This window comes from Myotis myotis, unplaced genomic scaffold (genome assembly GCF_014108235.1).
Source record: "Myotis myotis isolate mMyoMyo1 unplaced genomic scaffold, mMyoMyo1.p scaffold_m19_p_2, whole genome shotgun sequence".
Taxonomy (NCBI): domain Eukaryota; kingdom Metazoa; phylum Chordata; class Mammalia; order Chiroptera; family Vespertilionidae; genus Myotis; species Myotis myotis.
This window is the reverse complement of record NW_023416324.1, coordinates 214,168,439-214,187,428: the sequence shown is the minus strand read 5'-3', so window position 1 is coordinate 214,187,428 and position 18,990 is coordinate 214,168,439. Positions and strand designations below refer to the sequence as shown.

Genomic DNA, 18,990 nt, shown 5'->3' with positions numbered 1-18,990 from the left:
GATTTGTGGCCATTAATGTTAGTTGTAAAGTAGGGCAGCACAAACTGTCCTCATAAGCATATGTTCTGGAGTTGGATGCAAATGTCATGGAAATATTGTGGCAAAGACAAATGCCATTGGCCCTCCCCTCAAATAAAGAAAAAAAAATAAAACAGAAAATGGAAGGAAATAATAAAGGTAACAGCAAAATCAGTGAATTAAGAACCACAGATAATATAGAAAATAAATATATCACTCAGAGTTCAATCCTGAGACAGCTAACCCTGCTATCTGAACAGGGGTAACTTAATACAAGGAATTGTTAACTATGTCAACGTAAGACAAGTTCAAACCTAAAGAGAATTTTGGTAAGTTTATTTGAGCCAACTGTGGACAATTACCAGGAAGCAAAATCTCAGGATTGAGAAAATGCTCCAGAGAAGGGCAGTTTTGTACCTTATTTTGTACATTGCACTCTGAGGAGACTGGAGAAAGCAAAGGGGGAGGCGGGGAATGTCTGGGATGGATAACAGGTAGAAGGAATGGACTTGATTCATTTACCTTTGTGGGTGCAGGATAGGTAACAGTCAACAGTTAACACTATAACAGTAACAAGGAGGGCTCTGTGGTCTCTGCTCTGGTGCAGTGATAGTGCCCTGAGGGGTCCAGGAAATAGGAAATTACTTGACATTCCAAAGGTATGTTATCCTATTTACAAAAAGACAATAGACAGGCTCCATTAAGGGTAAAGATCTACCTTTGTCAAGGAAGGTACTGGCCTAGGACATGACTACCTGCCATGACTAGTTTTTATTTGGGACTTTTTAATTTCAGATCTTTCTGTGTGGTTACTTTTGGTGTGTGATTTTATAAGGCTGCCATGCAGGCCTCCCCTGAGCTTTTCAGGTTTAGTGTGTAGCCCCCTTTTTTCGTCCACATCTAGAACAGTAGAAGGTGATTTCTAAAAGGGGTAAAAGATAAAAAAAGAAGAACTGAAAGCCTCTAGGTTGAAAAAGAGGAAACAGTCAAGGAACTAGGAGAAGGCCCCCACCCCCTGAAGCCAGAGGTTCTGATCTCTCTGTAGAGGTCATGAGAAACATCGCAACCAGCCGCCTGCTTGACCAGTGCTGGCCTGTCCTGGGCCTGCTGTCACCAGGGCTGTGGTGGGCTGGAGCCGGTTTGTGAAGATGTGACTCTGCTGGAACCCGGGCCTGCTAGGACTGGTCTCCTGCCCAGGGCAGAGCGAGGTCAGGGCATGCCGGAGCTTCCCTCGAGGCTGCTGGTCCCAGCCAGGTGAGCACTGGAGCTCTGGAAGCTGCTGCACCTGGCAGGCCCCTCACCACTAGCCCAGCTAACATGGCTCCGGCTGGCAAAGGGCACACGCTCACAGGCCCGAGCTCTAGCGGCATAGAACTGAGCAGGGAAGACTGGCTTTGAGCTGAGGGACAATAAACTGATAGTGACATAATAAAAAAGCTCAAAGTGTGTTCTTTGATAAGATTAATAGTCTGTGAGTATCTGGTAAGATTAAGGGATTAAGGAAGTAAAGGAGAAAACAGCAATTGTCAGTATCGGAAATGGAATAGAGGACAATACTCTAGGTCTACAGACACAAAAAGCATTATGAAGGGTATAGCATAATCTTTCACCAGTTTAGATGATATGAACACATTCCTGTGAAATTAAATCAATTTTTTGAAAACTTATTACATATTAAATTCAAAGATTTAGGAAAGGGGCACCCAGTCCTTTATAAACTTGCAGAACTTTGCTAGTGAACTTATGAATATGTTACAAGAGAAGAAATTGATGTCAGTCTTTCCTTATCCTACCTAATAATAGACAAACATGGCAATTGACCGTACCTTTGCTATGCCTCCCATTGGCTAATCAGCGTGATATGCAAATTAACCACCAACAAAGATGGCGGCTAATTTGCATACTGGAGGCAGGGCGGGACAGCGCAGAGCCACCATCCAGGCCCCCGTTTGCGACCCCAGAAGCCCCAGAAGCCGCCTAATACGGTAGTAACTATTAGTAAGCACTCTGAAAGTCAGTGGCATAAATGCACCAATTAAAAGACAGATTATGAGGGTGAATCAAAAACAAAACCCACTTTAAATATAAAGACACATATAGATTAAAAGTAAATGAATTAAGCTGCAGCTTGCTTTGCTCAGTGGATAGAGCATTAGCCCTGAAGGGTCCCAGGTTCGATTCCAGTCAAGGGCATGTACCTCAGTTGCTGGCTTGATCCCCAGTCCCTATCAGAGTATGTGCAGGAGGTAACCAATCAATGTGTCTGTCCCTTTCCCTTCACTCTCTCTAAAATTCAATGGAAAAATATCCTTGGGTGAAGATTAACAAAAACAAAGTAAATGGATTAAGTAACATTAAAGAGATTATAAGAAAAATATATTCCAAATTTTGTTAGTTGTATAATGGTTATGTTTAAATTATTAACACCTAAGAAATTGGGTGAAGGGTACATGTAATATGCTGTAGTATTTTATAGTTTTTTTTTACATGTATGAGATTATTTCAAATTAAAATATTAAAAAATTAAAAATTAATAAAATATTAATTGAAATGTATCTGCATTATATGAAAAATCTAATTGCTTCTAGGATAACTTATTAAATTGTGCTAAAATTTACAAGGGTTCAATTAAAAAATATCTTAATTCTAAGTGCAGTTATAAGCACTTATCTGAAAATAAAAATTTAAAGAAGTGAATTTAAAGAAGGGATTAGCCAAAGAAAATATATGCACAACCCACGGACACAGACAACAGTATGGTGATGGCCAGCGAGAAGTGGGGGGGGGGGGGGGGCAAGAGCTGGGTAAAGGGGGCAAAAGGGGGGAGATAGGGACATCCTATATAATCCTATATAATAATAATAATAATAGGCTAATATGCACATTGACTGAACGGCAGAATGACCGGTTGCTATGATGCGCACTGGCCACCAGGGGGCAGACGTTCAATGCAGGAGCTGCCCCCTGGTGGTCAGTGCACTTCCATATGGGGACTGCCACTCAGCCAGAAGCTGGCTCATGGCTGGCCAGCGCAGTGGTGGTGGCAGGAGCCTCTCGCACCTCCGTGGCAGCACTAAGAATGACCAACTAACGGTTTAGACCTGATCCCTTGGGGGCCTAAGCCTTTAGTCGGACATCCCCTGAGAGCTCCCTGGCTGCCAGAAGGATGTCTGACTGCAAGCTTAGGCCTGATCCCTCCAGGGAGTGGGCCTAAGTCGACAGGTGGACATCCCCCAAGGGGTCCTGGACTGCGAATGGGTGCAGGCCGGGCTGAGGGGGATCCACCCACCCCGAGTGCACAAATTTTTGTGCACCGGGCCTCTAGTCAAGATATAAAAATCTTAATAACAAATCCCATCCGCTGAAACGTAAAAAGTATGATACATTTAACCCAAGTGGATGTATTGCTAGATGCCATGGGTGGTTTTTAATATTCAAAATTCAATGTTACTCATCACACTGATGCTAAAAAAGAAAACTCCGATAGCTATTTTCATAGGTACAGAAAAATCAATTGATAAAACCACACCCATTTGTGATTTAGAAAAAGGAACATTTACAAAACCATTAACAGAAAGGGCATAGTAACAGTAGTTATTTACAAATAATAGTACAGAGTATTTACAGGAAGAGCAGGCATCATTTCTAGTGGTGAATAATCAATAGCTACTCCCCCACCCCCCCCGGAGTGAGAGTGAGATAAAGACATCAGTTATGTACAATTGTTTTAGAGGAAATAACCCGTACAATAAGGCAAGAAAAAGAAATGAAAGTTAGGAGGGTTGGGAAGGAATAAATAAAACTTTTCTGCAGATGATAATATGTAGAAAGTCCAAAATTATCTGTAATTGGAATTAATAAAGGAACAAGTGATATGTATTCTAAAGTTGCTGGGTAAGAAGTATTCAGAAATCATTGTGTACTAGCAACAGGTAAACAACATGATATTTTAAAAAAAATCAGTAAGATCATCATAAAAAGATGATCCTACTTTAGAGGAAATCAAATACACAAAGACCTCGACACACTGAAAACCACAAAATATTGTGGAGTGAAATTTAAGACCTAAGTAAGTAGGTATACTACGTTCAAGAATTGGAACACTGGGTATTATGAAATGTCAGTTTTTCTCCAAAATAATTAAATGCAATTTCAGTTTTATAAAGAACCAAAAAACCCAGCAGGTGTGTTTGTGTGTTGATATATTGATAGGCTTAATCTAAACTTTAAGTTGACCATTAGAAGACTGAAAACAGTTAAGACAGGCATTAAAGAACAACAAAGCAAGAAGACTCACACTACTAAATAACACTTAGAAAGCCATAGTAGCTAAGAAAGCGGGTGTTAATGAAAGGGTAGATAGTCCAGTGAAATGGAGTAGAGAAGTCAAAAAACAACCCCCACTTTCATACAGATGGTCATCTGCTGTGGCAAAGGTTGCACTTGAGTGTAGTAAGAATGATCATCTTTCCAAAAGAGACCAGTTCAGTTGGCTTGGCTGTACAGATAAAATGAACTTTAACTCCTGCCTCTCAAATGAAGAAGGCCAGTTCTTAGATGGATTGTAGACCTAAATGAGAACGGCAAAACCAAAATGGAAACAAGCATACTTTTATAATCTTTAGTTAGGCAGGTTTTTTAAACAAGATGCAAAAAGCTTCCATCATAATGGGCAAAAGTGGATAAATATTTACAGTGAAGAAACACAGCAAATGTTGGCAAGTTGTAGGGCAGTTGGAGCTCTCATCATACATTGCTGCGGGATGTAAAACTGTTGGTTGATCATTTTTGAAAACTAATAGGCTGTGAAGTAAATGCCCACCCCATGACCCTGCAGTTCCTCTCCTAGGTATATTCTGAACAGAATTCGGTGCAGTCTCATGGACTGAGGAGTAGAGGTGATGAGAAAAAGAGACGAGGAAGAATTGTGCCTTTAGTCTTATTTATTTCAGTAGGTCCCATTGATTTTAACATCTTATTATGGAGCTTGGGGTGGTGAACACACAGTGCAATAAACACATGATGTATTATACCAGTGGTTCTCAACCTTCCTAATGCTGTGACCCTTTAATACAGTTCCTCATGTTGTGGTGACCCCTAGCCATAAAATTATTTTTGTTGCTACTTCATAACTGTAATTTTTCTACTGTTATGAATTGTAATGTAAATATCTGAAATGCAGGATGTATTTTCAGGAGTCACGACCCACAGATTGAGAACCGCTGTATTATACAATTGTACACCTGCAACCTATGTAATTTTAATAACCAATGTCACACCAATAAACTCAATTAAGAAAAGACATCTTACTGTGGGAGAAGTGCAAGTCTTTAATTGTGGGACAGAAGCTATTTGAAATAGACTTCCTGGGAATGATTGCACACTTTCATACACCAAAAGTGTGAGTTTGATTTGAATTGAAGCTTGGACAGTTGGGATTGAAATTCAGTGGTTCTCCCCGTGATTGGTTGGCCGCATTCTTTCACAACAGGGGACCCAATGTATTACATCGTGTCTTCCTTCCTAGAGGATCCTCGCTCTGCACTCGTAACTTAAAAAAGTCCTTTCTACAAAATTGCTGTTACGTTGAGTGTTTTTTATTAACTGTACTTTTAAGGGTCCTTCGTCCCTACTCCCTACCCACCCCCCCACCAGTGTTCACCTGATCATTGCTAGGTTGTGCTTTCTCTGTGTTTGACAAAGATTTAATCTTTATTATTATTTTTTTCTTAAATTGGTTTCATAATTTACTTTTCAGGCTTACAATACTAGCACTGGGAGATAAACTGAATGATTATTGGAATGAAATGAAAGTGAAGAAAAATGCAGAATATCCTCTAAATTTGCCTGTTGAAGATATACAGTGAGTGTGCATTAAAAAAGTTTACCCTCTCTACTATCAAGATGTGATATTGGAGGGTACATTGATTGTACAGTGTTTACAGTTGACTCTAACCCAAAGTAAGGACTAAATTCTACAATTTAGATCAGCATACCATAAAATGACTTGATGATAGGCCCTGGGGAGGTAAGCTCAGTTTGTTAGAGCTTTGTCCCTGGATGACAAGGTTTTCGGTTCTCTCCCCAGTCAGGGCACATTCAAGGGGCAACAGTGAATGCAGAAATAAGTGGAACAATGACATGTTTCCCTCCCACCCTTTCTCCCTCTCTGTCTTTCTAAAAATAAACATTTTAGAATAGTGAACTAATGAATATATGCATTTATAGGTAGTCACAAAAGATGGATGAAACAGTTTTTACCCATGTGTTGTGTTATCATCTCATAAACCAGACTTGAGTTTGGAATCTAGTTTTGCTGCTTAAGTAACCAAGTGACATTGAATTTCTTACTTAGCCTCTTATAAGCTTCAATTTTTGCCTAGAATTGTAAGAATCTTATATATTAAAAGGGTAATATGCAAATTGATCCTAACAGCAGAACGACTGGGAATGACTAGTCACTATGGCACACTGTGACCACCATGGGGCAGATGCTCAATGCAGGAGCTGCCCCCTAGTGGTCAGTGTGCTTCCACAGGGGGAGCTCTGCTCAGCCACAAGCCAGGCTGCCAGCTGCCAGCACAGCGGTGGTGGTGGGAGCCTCTCCTGCCTCCTCAGCAGCACTAAGGATGTCTGACTGCAGCTTAGGCCTGCTCCCCGCTGGCAAGTGAACATCCTCCGAGGAATCCCAGACTGCGAGAGGGCATAGGCCGGGCTGAGGGACTCCCCCCAAGTGCACAAATTTTTCTGCACCAGGCCTCTAGTTAAAAGATATGATGCCTGACAAACGCTCAGAAACACACTGGCACATAGTAATAATGCTGTGAATGAGTACTGCTGTGTATTGTGTGCACCGATGGGAAGAAGTTCAAGATGTATAATGAAAAAACAAAGATACAACTCTGTATTAATTTCCCATTTATTTTGTGTGTGTCTCTATACACATGCAATAATGTCACCTCCTGAAATTGGTTTATATTTTCTTTGCAAACTTCTGGACTGTTTGAAGTCTCATATGACTGTAAATGCATTTTTTTAAAAACTACATTTAAAAAGTTACAGGCATTAAGGTGAAGTCTTCATATGTCAAATGAGTCTATATCAGGGGTGGGCAAACTTTTTGACTCGAGGGCCACAATGGGTTCTTAAACTGGACCGGAGGGCCGGAACAAAAGCATGGATGGAGTGTTTGTGTGAACTAATATAAATTCAAAGTAAACATTATTACATAAAAGGGTATGGTCTTTTTTTTTTTTTTTTTTTAGTTTTATTCATTTCAAATGGGCCGAATTCGGCCCACGGGCTGTAGTTTGCCCCCGGCTGGTCTATATCAAGTTTTTATAGGATCAGTGTAACTTTTAAATGATAAAAGTAAGGAAGTACTTTATAAACTGAAAGAATATATAAATTTTAAGTTCAGAGATGTGCTATAATAGAGGATAAAAATGAAATACAATTATAAAAAATTGCTTAAACTGTAGTAATACAACTTGTCTGGTTTTCTGTACCCGGTGATTTATTTTGTTAATAAATATACTAGATTTGACATTGCAGGTACTAACTATAAATTTCAGAGCAAGATATTTGAAATATTTTAAGTTTGAGTTTTATTATCATGGAGCAAGTTTAATAGTATGCTATTAAATAATACATTTAAGTCATTTTGCTAAATTGGCCTGTCATTTTTAACCTTTTGAAGGTAATCAAAATTGTTTTGGTTTAACTTGGTGTACACAATAATAGATGTCATGAATTTTCAGGGATAGAATTAAATAATAGAGGCATTTTATGATGGAAATGATACAGATAAGCTAATGGAAGTGTATTTAGCACCCATGTTTCCATGCTAATACTTTGTTTTTTTATTATAGGAAACGTCCTGATCAGACGTGGGTTCAATGTGATTCCTGTCTAAAGTGGCGAAAGTTACCAGATGGGATAGATCAACTCCCAGAAAAATGGTATTGCTCCAATAACCCTGACCCACAGTTCAGGTACCAGATAGTTGGGAGTGTCCGTTTTGGAAAGGAGGAAATCCTGTTCAAGGTGTATGACTAGGCACTGCTGACCTGTTCTTCACTGTGATTTTTCTGACTAGAAACTGTGATGTTCCAGAAGAACCTGAAGATGAGGATTTGGTGCATCCGACTTATGAAAAAACCTACAAAAAGAGGTGAGCACTGATTTGCAGTGGGAAAATAATTAACACCCAAAACCGCAGCAGTGATGTGTCTGCAGTATTTGCTGATTTGGACAGCAGTGGGGGTTAGGGGCGCCGACCAACCCCCCCACACCTTACTCCTGCTGTCAAAAATCTGCCTACAACTTAAGTGGCCCTCTGTGCACATGGTTGGTTGAATCTGCAGATGCGACACCCAGGGATACAGAGATCTGACTGTATTTATTGAGAAAAAGTCCAAGTTTAGGAGTACCTGCACGGCTCAGACCCTTGTTCAGGGGTTGATTGTACAGCCACAAAGATTATGACCGAAGGAATGATTTTGTTGTGGGGTACATAACAGCAAGTGCTTTTTAAAAAAAGTTTATGCTGTGGATACCCGCTCTTTTTATCATTCCTGTTTATTGCTGCCCTATGTACAAGATAGTTAGCATACAGAATAGTTTGTCTTTTGGGGCCACACACAGATGCATCGTAAGTGAATGCTACCCTGTATGAGCTTATAGTCTAACAGGGAAGGTGAGATGTGAATATTACCAGTTAGAAGATAACAGGTACCATGCAAGGCAAGATCTAGTCCTGTTGGGAAGGCCATAAGAAAGATCACTTCTGGCCCCAGGATGGAGAGGGCAACATGGATCAGGAAAATTCATGAAGGACATTTTTGTAAGAGGCCTTGAAGGTAGGATGAATGTACAGGGCACAATGATTTGTTGACTCAACTAGAGGAAATATGTGAGTGAGCATGTGGAAATGGAGGTGGGCTGGGGGCGCTAGGTAACGAGTGATGTGGGTCAGCCTTGATGAATTTAGACTGATGTGCTGCACGCGGAAGGCAGAGTTCGCCAAGAACTTTCTGGAAGTTTTGATTTATGGTGCACTGTTTAAATCCAGCAGGACGGAGGTAGACAGACCAGTGGAGGCCTGTGTGGTATTCCCATTCTGAGGCCCGTAAACAGTGGGGAGGGCAAGCTGAGGCCCCGGGGCCTGAGGGGTGGAAGGGGTTCCCTGCCTAACGCACCACTGATTCTAGTGTGCACATCCCAGGGACTTGGGAGTGAGATGGCAAGTCTCTTTGCAAGACAGAATTGAACAATAATGGCGAAGTAGATTTAAATACGTTTTTCATTTTTTTTTTTTTAAGAGACAAGGACAAATACAGGATCAGACAACTGGAAAGGCTCCCTCAGGTAATGAAGCCTCCCATTTTATAGCTGTGTCTTATATTGGGTAGGGATTAATTTAACAAAAATTTGTTGTTGTTGTTAATCCTCACATGAGAATATTTTTCCCATTGATTTTTTTTTTTTTTACTGTAGTTGCCTGGGGGGTGGGGGGGGGGTGGTGGAATAGAAACATCGATTGGTTGCCTCACAGACCTTAAACCAGGCTCTTGACAGGGAATCAAACCCAAGACCCTTCAGTCCGAGGGCCGACTCTCTAACCACTGAGGCAAACCAGCTAGGGCACAGATATTTTTAAAGCTTAGGAGTTGCATACAAATGGAAGTGATCTTGTTCTTTCAGTTCACATATTTCTCTTTTCTTGTACCCCTCCTTGCCCTCTTTCCAACCCTGACTTCTTAACCCAACAACTTCAAACTGTTCCCCCCCCCCCCCCAATTTTTTTTTCTTCTTTTTTTAAAAGAGAGGAAGGGAAAGGGAGATTGAAACATCACCAATGAGAGAGAAACATTGATGGAACGATCACTTGACTGCATCCTGCACGCCTCCTACTGGGGATTGATCCCGAAACCCGGGCATGTGCCTTGACCAGGAATTGGCGACCTCTTGGGTTGATGCTCAACCACTGAGCCACACTGGCTGTGCTGAGCTGTTCAGTTTTATTATTTAGTTGGGCATCTTCTGCGGAAAGGCAGACATTCTTTTTAGAACCCTGTTGCTAGGCAGTCAAGGAAAAGTACGCAGGAACACCCAGGAGCTAGGTTCCAGTGCTAACCTGGACCGAAGCTGTGGGGTTCTCTCCCTCTTTGCTGAGCACTCTCCCTGCCCCTTTCTTTCTGATTGCTCACTGGTGCTGAGGAGCCTGTTCTGAGTATGTGACAGGGGGTCCTACTTGTGTGGGAAGTTTTGGTCTGCTGCAGATGTGTGTGTTTGTTTATAATTATGTTGAAATGTTTTCTTGTATAAAGCTTAGGATTTGGGGGTGAGAACAGAACTCGTGGGGCGGTAAGAATAGTGGGCTTGTTTTTAAAGGCAGTATCTTTATGACTATTTTTAACTTATTTCTCTTAGAAAAAAGTTATTATATCTCGGTAAGTTCTATATATAGTACAGGGCCAAGAAATCTTTTCTGTAAAAGACCTGATAGTAAATGTTTTGGGCTTTGTGGACTACATGTAGTCTCTGTTGCATAGTTTTCATTTGTTTTGTTCACACCTTAAAAAACGTAAAACCATTCTTAGCTCACTCGCAGGATGGATGGGGCTCATTGGCCTATTGTATTTTGCTCCCTCGTGTAGCACAGGGAAGTTACAGGGTAGGATAGTTCTCAGCATCTTCTGAGTAAGGGAAAAGGGAAAATAATGTATTGTTTTGGGCCTTGCACATTAAAAAAATTCCTTTAAGAATTTTTTCCCCCTCCAACAGATTAATACTGAACTGTTGTTTTCAACAATCCCTTTGCCAAGTATTTCTCCCGTGAAGGACAGTGTTCCAAGAGGACATCTTTCAGAAGCAGCGAATACTTACGCAGCACGACTTGTAAACAACAGGGGTTCACCCCAGTCTGAGCCTGAGAGCAACAGGTCAGTGGCAAAAATGTGCTTTCCATTGGGGGAGACAGTTAAACAGAGCCTTTCCTGGGCACTTGTAGGCACGTCTAAGAAATTGTAGTTTAAGTGCATGTAAAAAGTCTACAGGACAAGTGACTGCTTATAGTATCCACATGTACTTATCCCATCCCACTATGCCACCTATTTAAATCAAAAATATTAATTGTATTTATTGTGGAATTTGATCAAATTGTCACTTTGAGATTTTCTATAGCATGAAATTTTCTGCTTTTTCTTTTTTTACTCCTTACCTGAGGATGTTTTTATTGATTTTTTTTTTTTCTTTTGAGAGAGAAAGGGGGGTTGGAAACATTGATGTGAGAGAGAAACGTCAATTGGTTGCCTCCCTTACTTGCCCTGACTGGGAATTGAACCTGCAAATTTTTGTTGTAAGGGGCGATGCTCCAACCAACTGAGCCACACTGGCCAGGGTGGTTTCTGCTTTTAGGATTATCAGTATCTAAGTAAAGGAAAAAAATTAAATAATTAACAGTATTCAGTGTAATAGAGGGCTAATATGCAAATTGTCCCCTCTACCTGGAGTTCAACCAGGGGGCGGGGCTGGCCAGCCAACCGCCTGCTGCCCCTACCCTGGCCTGCCCCGCCCCCGATCATCCCCTCCCCACCCCATCAGGTGCAATGGCCCCATTAACCCTGATCCGGGTGGGCCGCCAGGACCCCACCCCACCTGTGCACGAATCCGTGCACCAGGCCTCTAGTAATATTATAATGTCAAGTGTGACCTATACATTTTTAGCATAGCCCGTGACACTGTGTATTTTGGAGGAGTGGTTGGAGAAGGAAGGAAAGAAAGGGATGAGTGATAGTGGATTGAACGGTTAGTTCCAGCTCTTGACTGGAATGGCCCGGGAGGGCTTCGGGATGAGGTTGTACTTCGGTTGGTTCCTGAAAGCAGGACTGTGCACAGAGCCCATTCAGAGGGGATGGAATGACCAGGTGAGGAAAGATCAGGTGAGGTGAGCGAACTGGTGGATCAGACCGACTACACTTGATGTTTATTGTTGAAAGAGAAACATTGGAACAAGGCTCTCTGAGATAATGAAGCCAGATTTTCCCAGAGGTTTTGTGACCTTCATTAAATTCTCCAAGGGATTTGTGACCTTAGAAAAGAGTAAAAATAGCTGCCTTTCTGCATATGTACATGGAGGACATGCTCTAAACAGTTTGCCCTTCTTTTTTAAATATATTTTATTGATTTTTTACAGAGAGGAAGGGAGAGAGATAGAGAGTTAGAAACATCGATGAGAGAGAAACATCGATCAGCTGCCTCCTGCACATCTCCTACTGGGGATGTGCCCGCAACCAGGTACATGTCCTTGACCGGAATCGAACCTGGGACCCTTCAGTCCGCAGGCCGACGCTCTATCCACTAAGCCAAACCGGTTTCGGCAACAGTTTGCCCTTAACAGCCCACATTTAGGGGACTTCTTTTGGGGCTGGACTGCTACTTAACTAAAAACTTGTGTGAAGCCCTGGCTGGTTTGGCTCAGTGGATGGAGCATCGGCCTGCGGACTGAAGGGTCCTGGGTTCGATTCCGGTCAGGGGCATGTACCTTGGTTGCAGGCATATCCCCAGTAGGAGGCGTGCAGGAGGCAGCTGATCGATGTTTCTCTCCCATTGATGTTTCTAATTCTCTATCCCTCTCCCTTCCTCTATGTAAAAAAATTCAATAAAATATAATTAAAAAAAAACTTGTGTGAATTTTTTAAAACCAGTCTCCTTTGTATTCTTGGTTTTTCTTCATAAAGATGGTTCCCGACAAAGTAAGAAAAAGAAAAATCTGTAGTTTACAGAGAAAAAATGATGGAATTTATTTTTAAAAGTGACTATCATTAAAATGGAAGCAAAGAATAGAAAGAAAATTTTCATTAATTTTAAAGTCTATACTCCTCAGATTCATAGAGTCAAAGTCTGTGGCAATGACAAAGTAGGTCTTGACAATGACAGATTAGGAATAAGCCTGGTAAGAAAAATAATGGGGCAATGCCCTATCAACTGGTTAACTCCGGAGACCTCTGAACAGACTCAGAACTTGGAAACACCGGTTCTTCTGAAGGTGCAAACTAGGCCGAGAACAGGAGGCTTGTTTGCTCTCGTTGTGTCAGGAGGTGGGAAGGTGACCCTTCTGGAGCAGTGTTTTCTGCTGAAGATGTCAGTGCGCCACTGTTTTGAAAACAGGAGTAAGCGCAAGTTTGAATACTGAGTGGTGAGAAATCCCTCTCCCTTCCTCCCCTCGCTGGGTTCCCAGGATAAAAGCTCTGGATGCGGAGTGTTTGAGTGCTCTTGAATCACAAGCCCAGCCCTCACTCTGCAATAGAAAGAGATGGCCAAGGATCGCCATGTACAAACTGAAAGGGAGTGAAGAAACCATGTGACATTTACTGGGAGGTGGGTAGATGTTGGACAGGTAAGCCTCTTAGAATGGAAAGATGAGCAGTTGGAAGGTAGAAAAAGAGATGGGAAGGTCAACATCTTAGTAGGGAATCTGAAAACAAAGGGGAGGAAATAATGGAAGAGAGACTTCATTCCATTACATACACAGCATAATGTCTGGGAAAGCACCATTCCAAGTAGCATCATGGAGTTTTTTTTTGTTTTTAAATATATTTCTTTATTGATTTCAGAGAGGAAGGGAGAGGGAGAGATAGAAACATCAATGATGAGAGAGAATCATTGATCCGCTGCCTCTTGCAGGCCTCCTACTGGGGATCGAGCCTATAAACCCGGGCATGTGCCTTTGGCCAAAATCGAACCTGGGACTCTTCATTCTGCAGGCCGACGCTTTATTCACTGAGCCAAACCGGCTAGGGCATGTCATGGAGTTTTAGACATGGGGGAACAGAGCTGCTGGTAGGAGGAACAAAGTGCACAAATGCAGGGTGAGACAGGCAGACACACTGAATGGTAGGTGGAAATCAGCGATGCTTCTAAAGTTTTGAGAAAGTAACTTCCAACCTGAAAGTCTGTATGAAACCAAGCCAGTAAACACAAGAAGTAAATACATCATCATGATGCAAAATTTTACATTTTTTATGTCCTGTGTGTGCTTTCTCAAGATTTTATTAGAGTTTGTACCCCTTCGATAGAGAGTAAGCCAAGAAAGGAAGTTCTTTGTTTTTAATCCTCTTAGGATACTTTATTTATTTATTTTTTATTTCTGTGAGAGGAAGAGGGGGAAGAGATAGAAATATTGATGTCAGAAAGAAACATCGAGCCATTGCCTCCCGTATGCACCCCTACCGGGTTCGTATCTGCCACCTAGGTACGTGCCCTGACTAGGAATCGAACCTTTCGGTGCATGGGATGATGTTCCAACCAACTGAACCACGTGGCTGGGGCAGAAAATCTTTGTTAAATCAAGGAAACCTGAGGTCTGACACAGAAGGCCCAAACAGGAAACTAGTACATATATCCCTTTAAGTGGCACAAAAAGTAATCAATTGGTGATAAATTCAGAGAAAGCTAAGGAAATGAAGAAAATGAGGCAATTTTTAATGAGGGAATATTGTTTTATATGAAAGGATAGGGCATACTTAGTGGCTCACTTGACCACTGAATGTTGATACAGGTCATGATGGGCAGATGGGGATGGCAGTGCCACTCCCTGAGCTCTAGAATACAAAGGGCAGATCTGTGGTGGGTGGTGCATTCTGGGTTGGACATGGGTACCTTGAAATGCCCAGAGGACAGCAAGTGCAGAGATGTTGGCAGTGTACAGATCTGATACTTTAGACATCTCAGCAGTGTGTTCACAGGTGTAGAGGAAGAACGTGTTCTGTACTCCGTTAACTCATTGGGTAGTACTGTGGAATAATATATCACTGCTTTAAAAAATCAGCATGAGTATTTCATCACATTTTAAGGTAGAGTAATTCAAAGCCATCTATTTTGTTCATATCTATATTTCATAACAATTTGCATGTAAAATCTTTTCCAGCATGAAACGGAGACTTCCTATTCGTTCCTCAATTTTGAATGCAAAGACTCCGAGATTGAGTAATCAAGCATTTGAAAATCCAGCTTCTAGAGAGGATGATGAAGATGTCATCATCTTAGAAGAGAACAGTACTCCCAAGCCTGCAATAGATCATCAGAATGTTGAAATGAAACCAGAACAGAGTCACATCGAGCAAAGTATGGGTGACATGCTTCAGGACGAGCCTATGGGTGACATTGAACCTTGTGACCAGACTAGTTCAACAGGAACCTTGCCATCCAGGTGTGATCAGGCAACTGCTGTGGCCACCCAGACTGAAGTCCCAGGTGTGGTGGTTAAAAAGGAAGAAACGATTGAAGATGACATCAATACAAGAAACGATACAGCTGCACTGCCATCCTGTGTGGAAGCTGAAGGGAAGCCACAGGAAATGCAGGAGACCTTTGATAAAGCTGTGGGTGATGCTGGGTGCCGGGTAAATGAACTGAGAAATGAGCTGCTGCTAGTTACCCAAGAAAAAGAAGATTATAAAAGACAATGTCATATGTTTACTGACCAAATCAGGCAGTTACAACAGAGGATACTGGAAATGAATGACAAATACGTGAAGAAGGAAACCTGCCATCAATCTACCGAAACCGATGCTGTGTATTTACTTGAAAGCATTAATGGCCAATCTGAAAGTCTAGACCACGTGGCATCTCAGTACCGGCAAGCTCTGGACGAAATAGAAAGGCTGAAGAAACAGTGCAGCGCTTCGCAGCACGTGAAGCACGAATGCAGTCAGTGTTCCAATAGTGAGAGTAAAAGTGAGATGGACGAAATGGTCATGCAACTGGATGATGTGTTTAGACAGCTGGACAAATGTACTGTTGAGAGGGACCAGTATAAAAGTGAGGTGAGTTCTATCACTCAGCTTCCTGGTGGTCATGGGAATCCAGGGCCACCTCGGCCTGAGACCACTGCCAGCTGCCGGATTGGAACACATCGCTTAGTACGAATTTCCGCTCATTGCATGTCACTGTCCTGGTTCTCCACTGAGGATTAGGCCTGGGGCATATGGAAATGTGTGGGGTAGTTTTGGTTCTTAAACTGTCTGGAGATAGATGGGCACTGCTGGGACTCAGCGGTGGTGACCGGTCTGTTAATGTCCTGTAGTGCACAGGACATTGCTGGGTTCCTTTGCTTCACAGCGTGCAGTTGTGGTCTGAGCTCGCTTTTCAGGCCCAGCCATCATGTAGCTAACATTCCAAGCAGAAGGAAAGAGGAGGAGGCTGTTGCTGAAAGTTGTATATTCCATCTGTTGGGACTTAAGGTACCTGGCTAATGGGTGCCTTGGACCTGCAGTCTGTTTGGGGGTTCTTTACTGAGGAAAAAGGAGATTTTAGGATCAGGAGCTAAGTAGTGGCCTCTGCACTGCCCCCAGGTCAAATTTGGTAGCTCCTTTTTAAAGAACATCTATTTTATGTATCATATTTATGTGGTGTTTGAACGGAGGGTTTTTCTCTGCTAAATAAAGTTTGGAAACAACAGTACTGCCCGCTCCTGGAGATACTGCTGACATAACTTCTGCTGACATAACTGCTCAGTCAGACTTTCATCTTCGTGTTACTGGTTTAGGAGCTAGATGACATCATTGATCAAAGTCAGTCTAAGCTTCCTGCTATAACTTAGAGCGGGAAGTGTGCCCAAACAGAAGCCTCTGTGACATCAACGTCACATAGGCATTTTAATCTTGGTTTCTGAGTTTTTAGGAAGCATATATGTTTTTAGTAAGTTGTAGTGGACGTTTTGTTTCCTTTCAATGTAAAAAGGTGGAAAAATGAAATTAAACACTGAAAGCTATTGGGGGTTTTGTCTAATTTTTTTGGTGATAATTTTCATCAAGCAGGTTTTCTACATTTCTTAGCTTAAATTTGTGCTTTGATATCAGTATTTCTAAATTTTATAGTAAATTTAATTTTCTTGTCAGGTTGAATTACTGCAAATAGAGAAATCACAAATTCGTTCACAGTGTGAAGAACTGAAAACTGAAATTGAACAATTAAAATCTGCAAGTCAACAAAGAGGAACAGATGTTTCAACTTCAAGTAACATCGAGGAGTCTGTAAATTATGCTGATGGGGAAAGGTAATTTCAGTTGAGGCACTTTGCTGCGCTCAGTTCTGGTTAGCGAGATACTAATTTGCTATCACACATCTAACAGCTACTCTAAGCAGCTGTTGACTGCTGTGATCCCAACATGGTGATAGATGAGAGAGAAAAGGAGTGCATGTTATCACCCTTCCCTTCAGAGATGAACAGTTTAGGTTCAACTTAAGTGAAATAGGAGTTCCGAAGGACTAGCTTGTGATTGGTCAGGGTGGTTTGGAATGTTTGATTTCTTACTTTTGCATTTGGCACCATTTCTTTATGGTCTGCCATCCTCATTTTACTACTCTGTGCCTTCCCCCATCTTAACGTTTAGGAAATGCCACCGTCATTAAAAATTGCCATAGTACAGGTGGTTATTAGGAAGAAGTTCTGTGAAAATCAGAAAACAGCAAATGAATGATTACCCCCACCCTATCTCAGTCAGGTATAAAATGGAACTGGGTTTCCGTTTCGACTTGTTTTGTTTTTGAGAGTGGAGAAGTTAGGTGGGAGGGGGGACAGTGTTGGTGCTGTGTTGATGGTATACCATTCATAAAGAAGACATGAAGGGCTAATATGATAGGACTTCAGAGCTAAAAGGTACCGTTGAGAAATAATCTACTACCCTCACTTGACCATCAATTATATTATTACTTTGTTTTCTAGCTTAAGTTTTTGAAGAACGTCACTGAGTCTGTTCATGGAAATAGAAACAATAGAGTGCTGCACATGAGCACGGAGGGAGAGGGTTCAGGGAAAACTCCCCACTGGTGTTTCTCAGACCACCCGCACCCATGGTGCTGGTAGAAGTGCAGGCGGTTGGCCGCAGTGCAGTGTGATAAACTGCGCACGGAAGCAGGATCCCAGATGCCTCTGGCGCACTAACCTCTGAGTGACTCATGATGTTTTATTTATTTATTTTGTAAGCCTCACCTGGGGATATTTTTTTCCATTGCTTGTAGAGAGAGTGGAAGGGAAGGGAGGGGGGAGAGTGAAAGAGAGAGACATCGAAGTGAGAGAGACACATTGGTTTCCTGTAAATGCATTTAAAAAATGGGTAGTCGGTGCCCTTCAGCATGAAGTCTTGCATTTTAAAAAGTCTTGTTTAACATTAATTAACCCAATGTTTTATGAGCGTCTTTGACCACAGAATCATTTCTTTCTCCTCTCAAACAGCGATGATATCTCATAGAACATGTGTTAGGGAACAGTTCTGTCTACTTTCTTCAAAGGCAGCTGACAGTCAGAGATGCACTTTTATTTTAGACCAACCAGGCTTCTTACTGTATGTCACTGTTTTCTAGGTGATAAGTTATATATTTTGCCAGTCCATGTTTTCTCCAGTCTCAAGTCAAAATTGTAAAAGTTGGAGCCAAAGGGCCACTAGTGTTATGAAACACTACTGACCGCCAATAGATACGTAATTATTACATTGCGTTATGAGTGATTAAATTAGCAGATTAATTTCCCCTAAAATATTAAGCCCTACATAGCTGTTAAATTGTATTGCAGTGTTCATCTAATAAATGTAATAGTTGTTTCTTTAAATAAGTGTAATATTTGTATTTGCAGCTTCAAACTGCGATCTCTCCGAGTTAATGTGGGACAACTGCTGGCCATGATTGTACCTGACCTCGATCTTCAGCAAGTGAATTATGATGTTGATGTCGTTGATGAGATTTTAGGACAAGTTGTCGAACAAATGAGTGAAATCAGTAGTTCTTAAAGTCTATATTATTCGATATAATAAAACTATTTGCTCAGTCCTTTTGGTTGTACAGCTTTCAAAATGTAAATAATTTTGTTTTATAGATATAATAGGTGACAGACTGAAGAACCATAATCTTTACTCTATCCTATGCATTCAAATGTGGCCACAAACGTGTGGACACATTATCACACCGTTT

At 41.6% G+C, this 18,990-nt stretch overlaps 1 protein-coding gene across 1 annotated transcript in view; it reads left to right on the top strand.

Annotated features, from left to right (window-relative positions):
• MORC3 (MORC family CW-type zinc finger 3) overlaps positions 1 to 18,849 on the top strand; it is a 32,054-nt gene extending 13,205 nt beyond the window's left edge. Inside the window, exons 9-16 of the mRNA XM_036347279.1 lie at positions 5,777 to 5,881; positions 7,890 to 8,012; positions 8,117 to 8,191; positions 9,342 to 9,387; positions 10,807 to 10,964; positions 14,951 to 15,848; positions 16,923 to 17,080; positions 18,656 to 18,849. Of these exons, the coding sequence (XP_036203172.1) occupies positions 5,777 to 5,881; positions 7,890 to 8,012; positions 8,117 to 8,191; positions 9,342 to 9,387; positions 10,807 to 10,964; positions 14,951 to 15,848; positions 16,923 to 17,080; positions 18,656 to 18,809 (1,717 nt within the window). The 3' untranslated portion in view covers positions 18,810 to 18,849. The remainder of the gene's footprint in view (positions 1 to 5,776; positions 5,882 to 7,889; positions 8,013 to 8,116; positions 8,192 to 9,341; positions 9,388 to 10,806; positions 10,965 to 14,950; positions 15,849 to 16,922; positions 17,081 to 18,655) is intronic.
• The last annotated feature ends 141 nt before the right edge of the window (positions 18,850 to 18,990 follow it).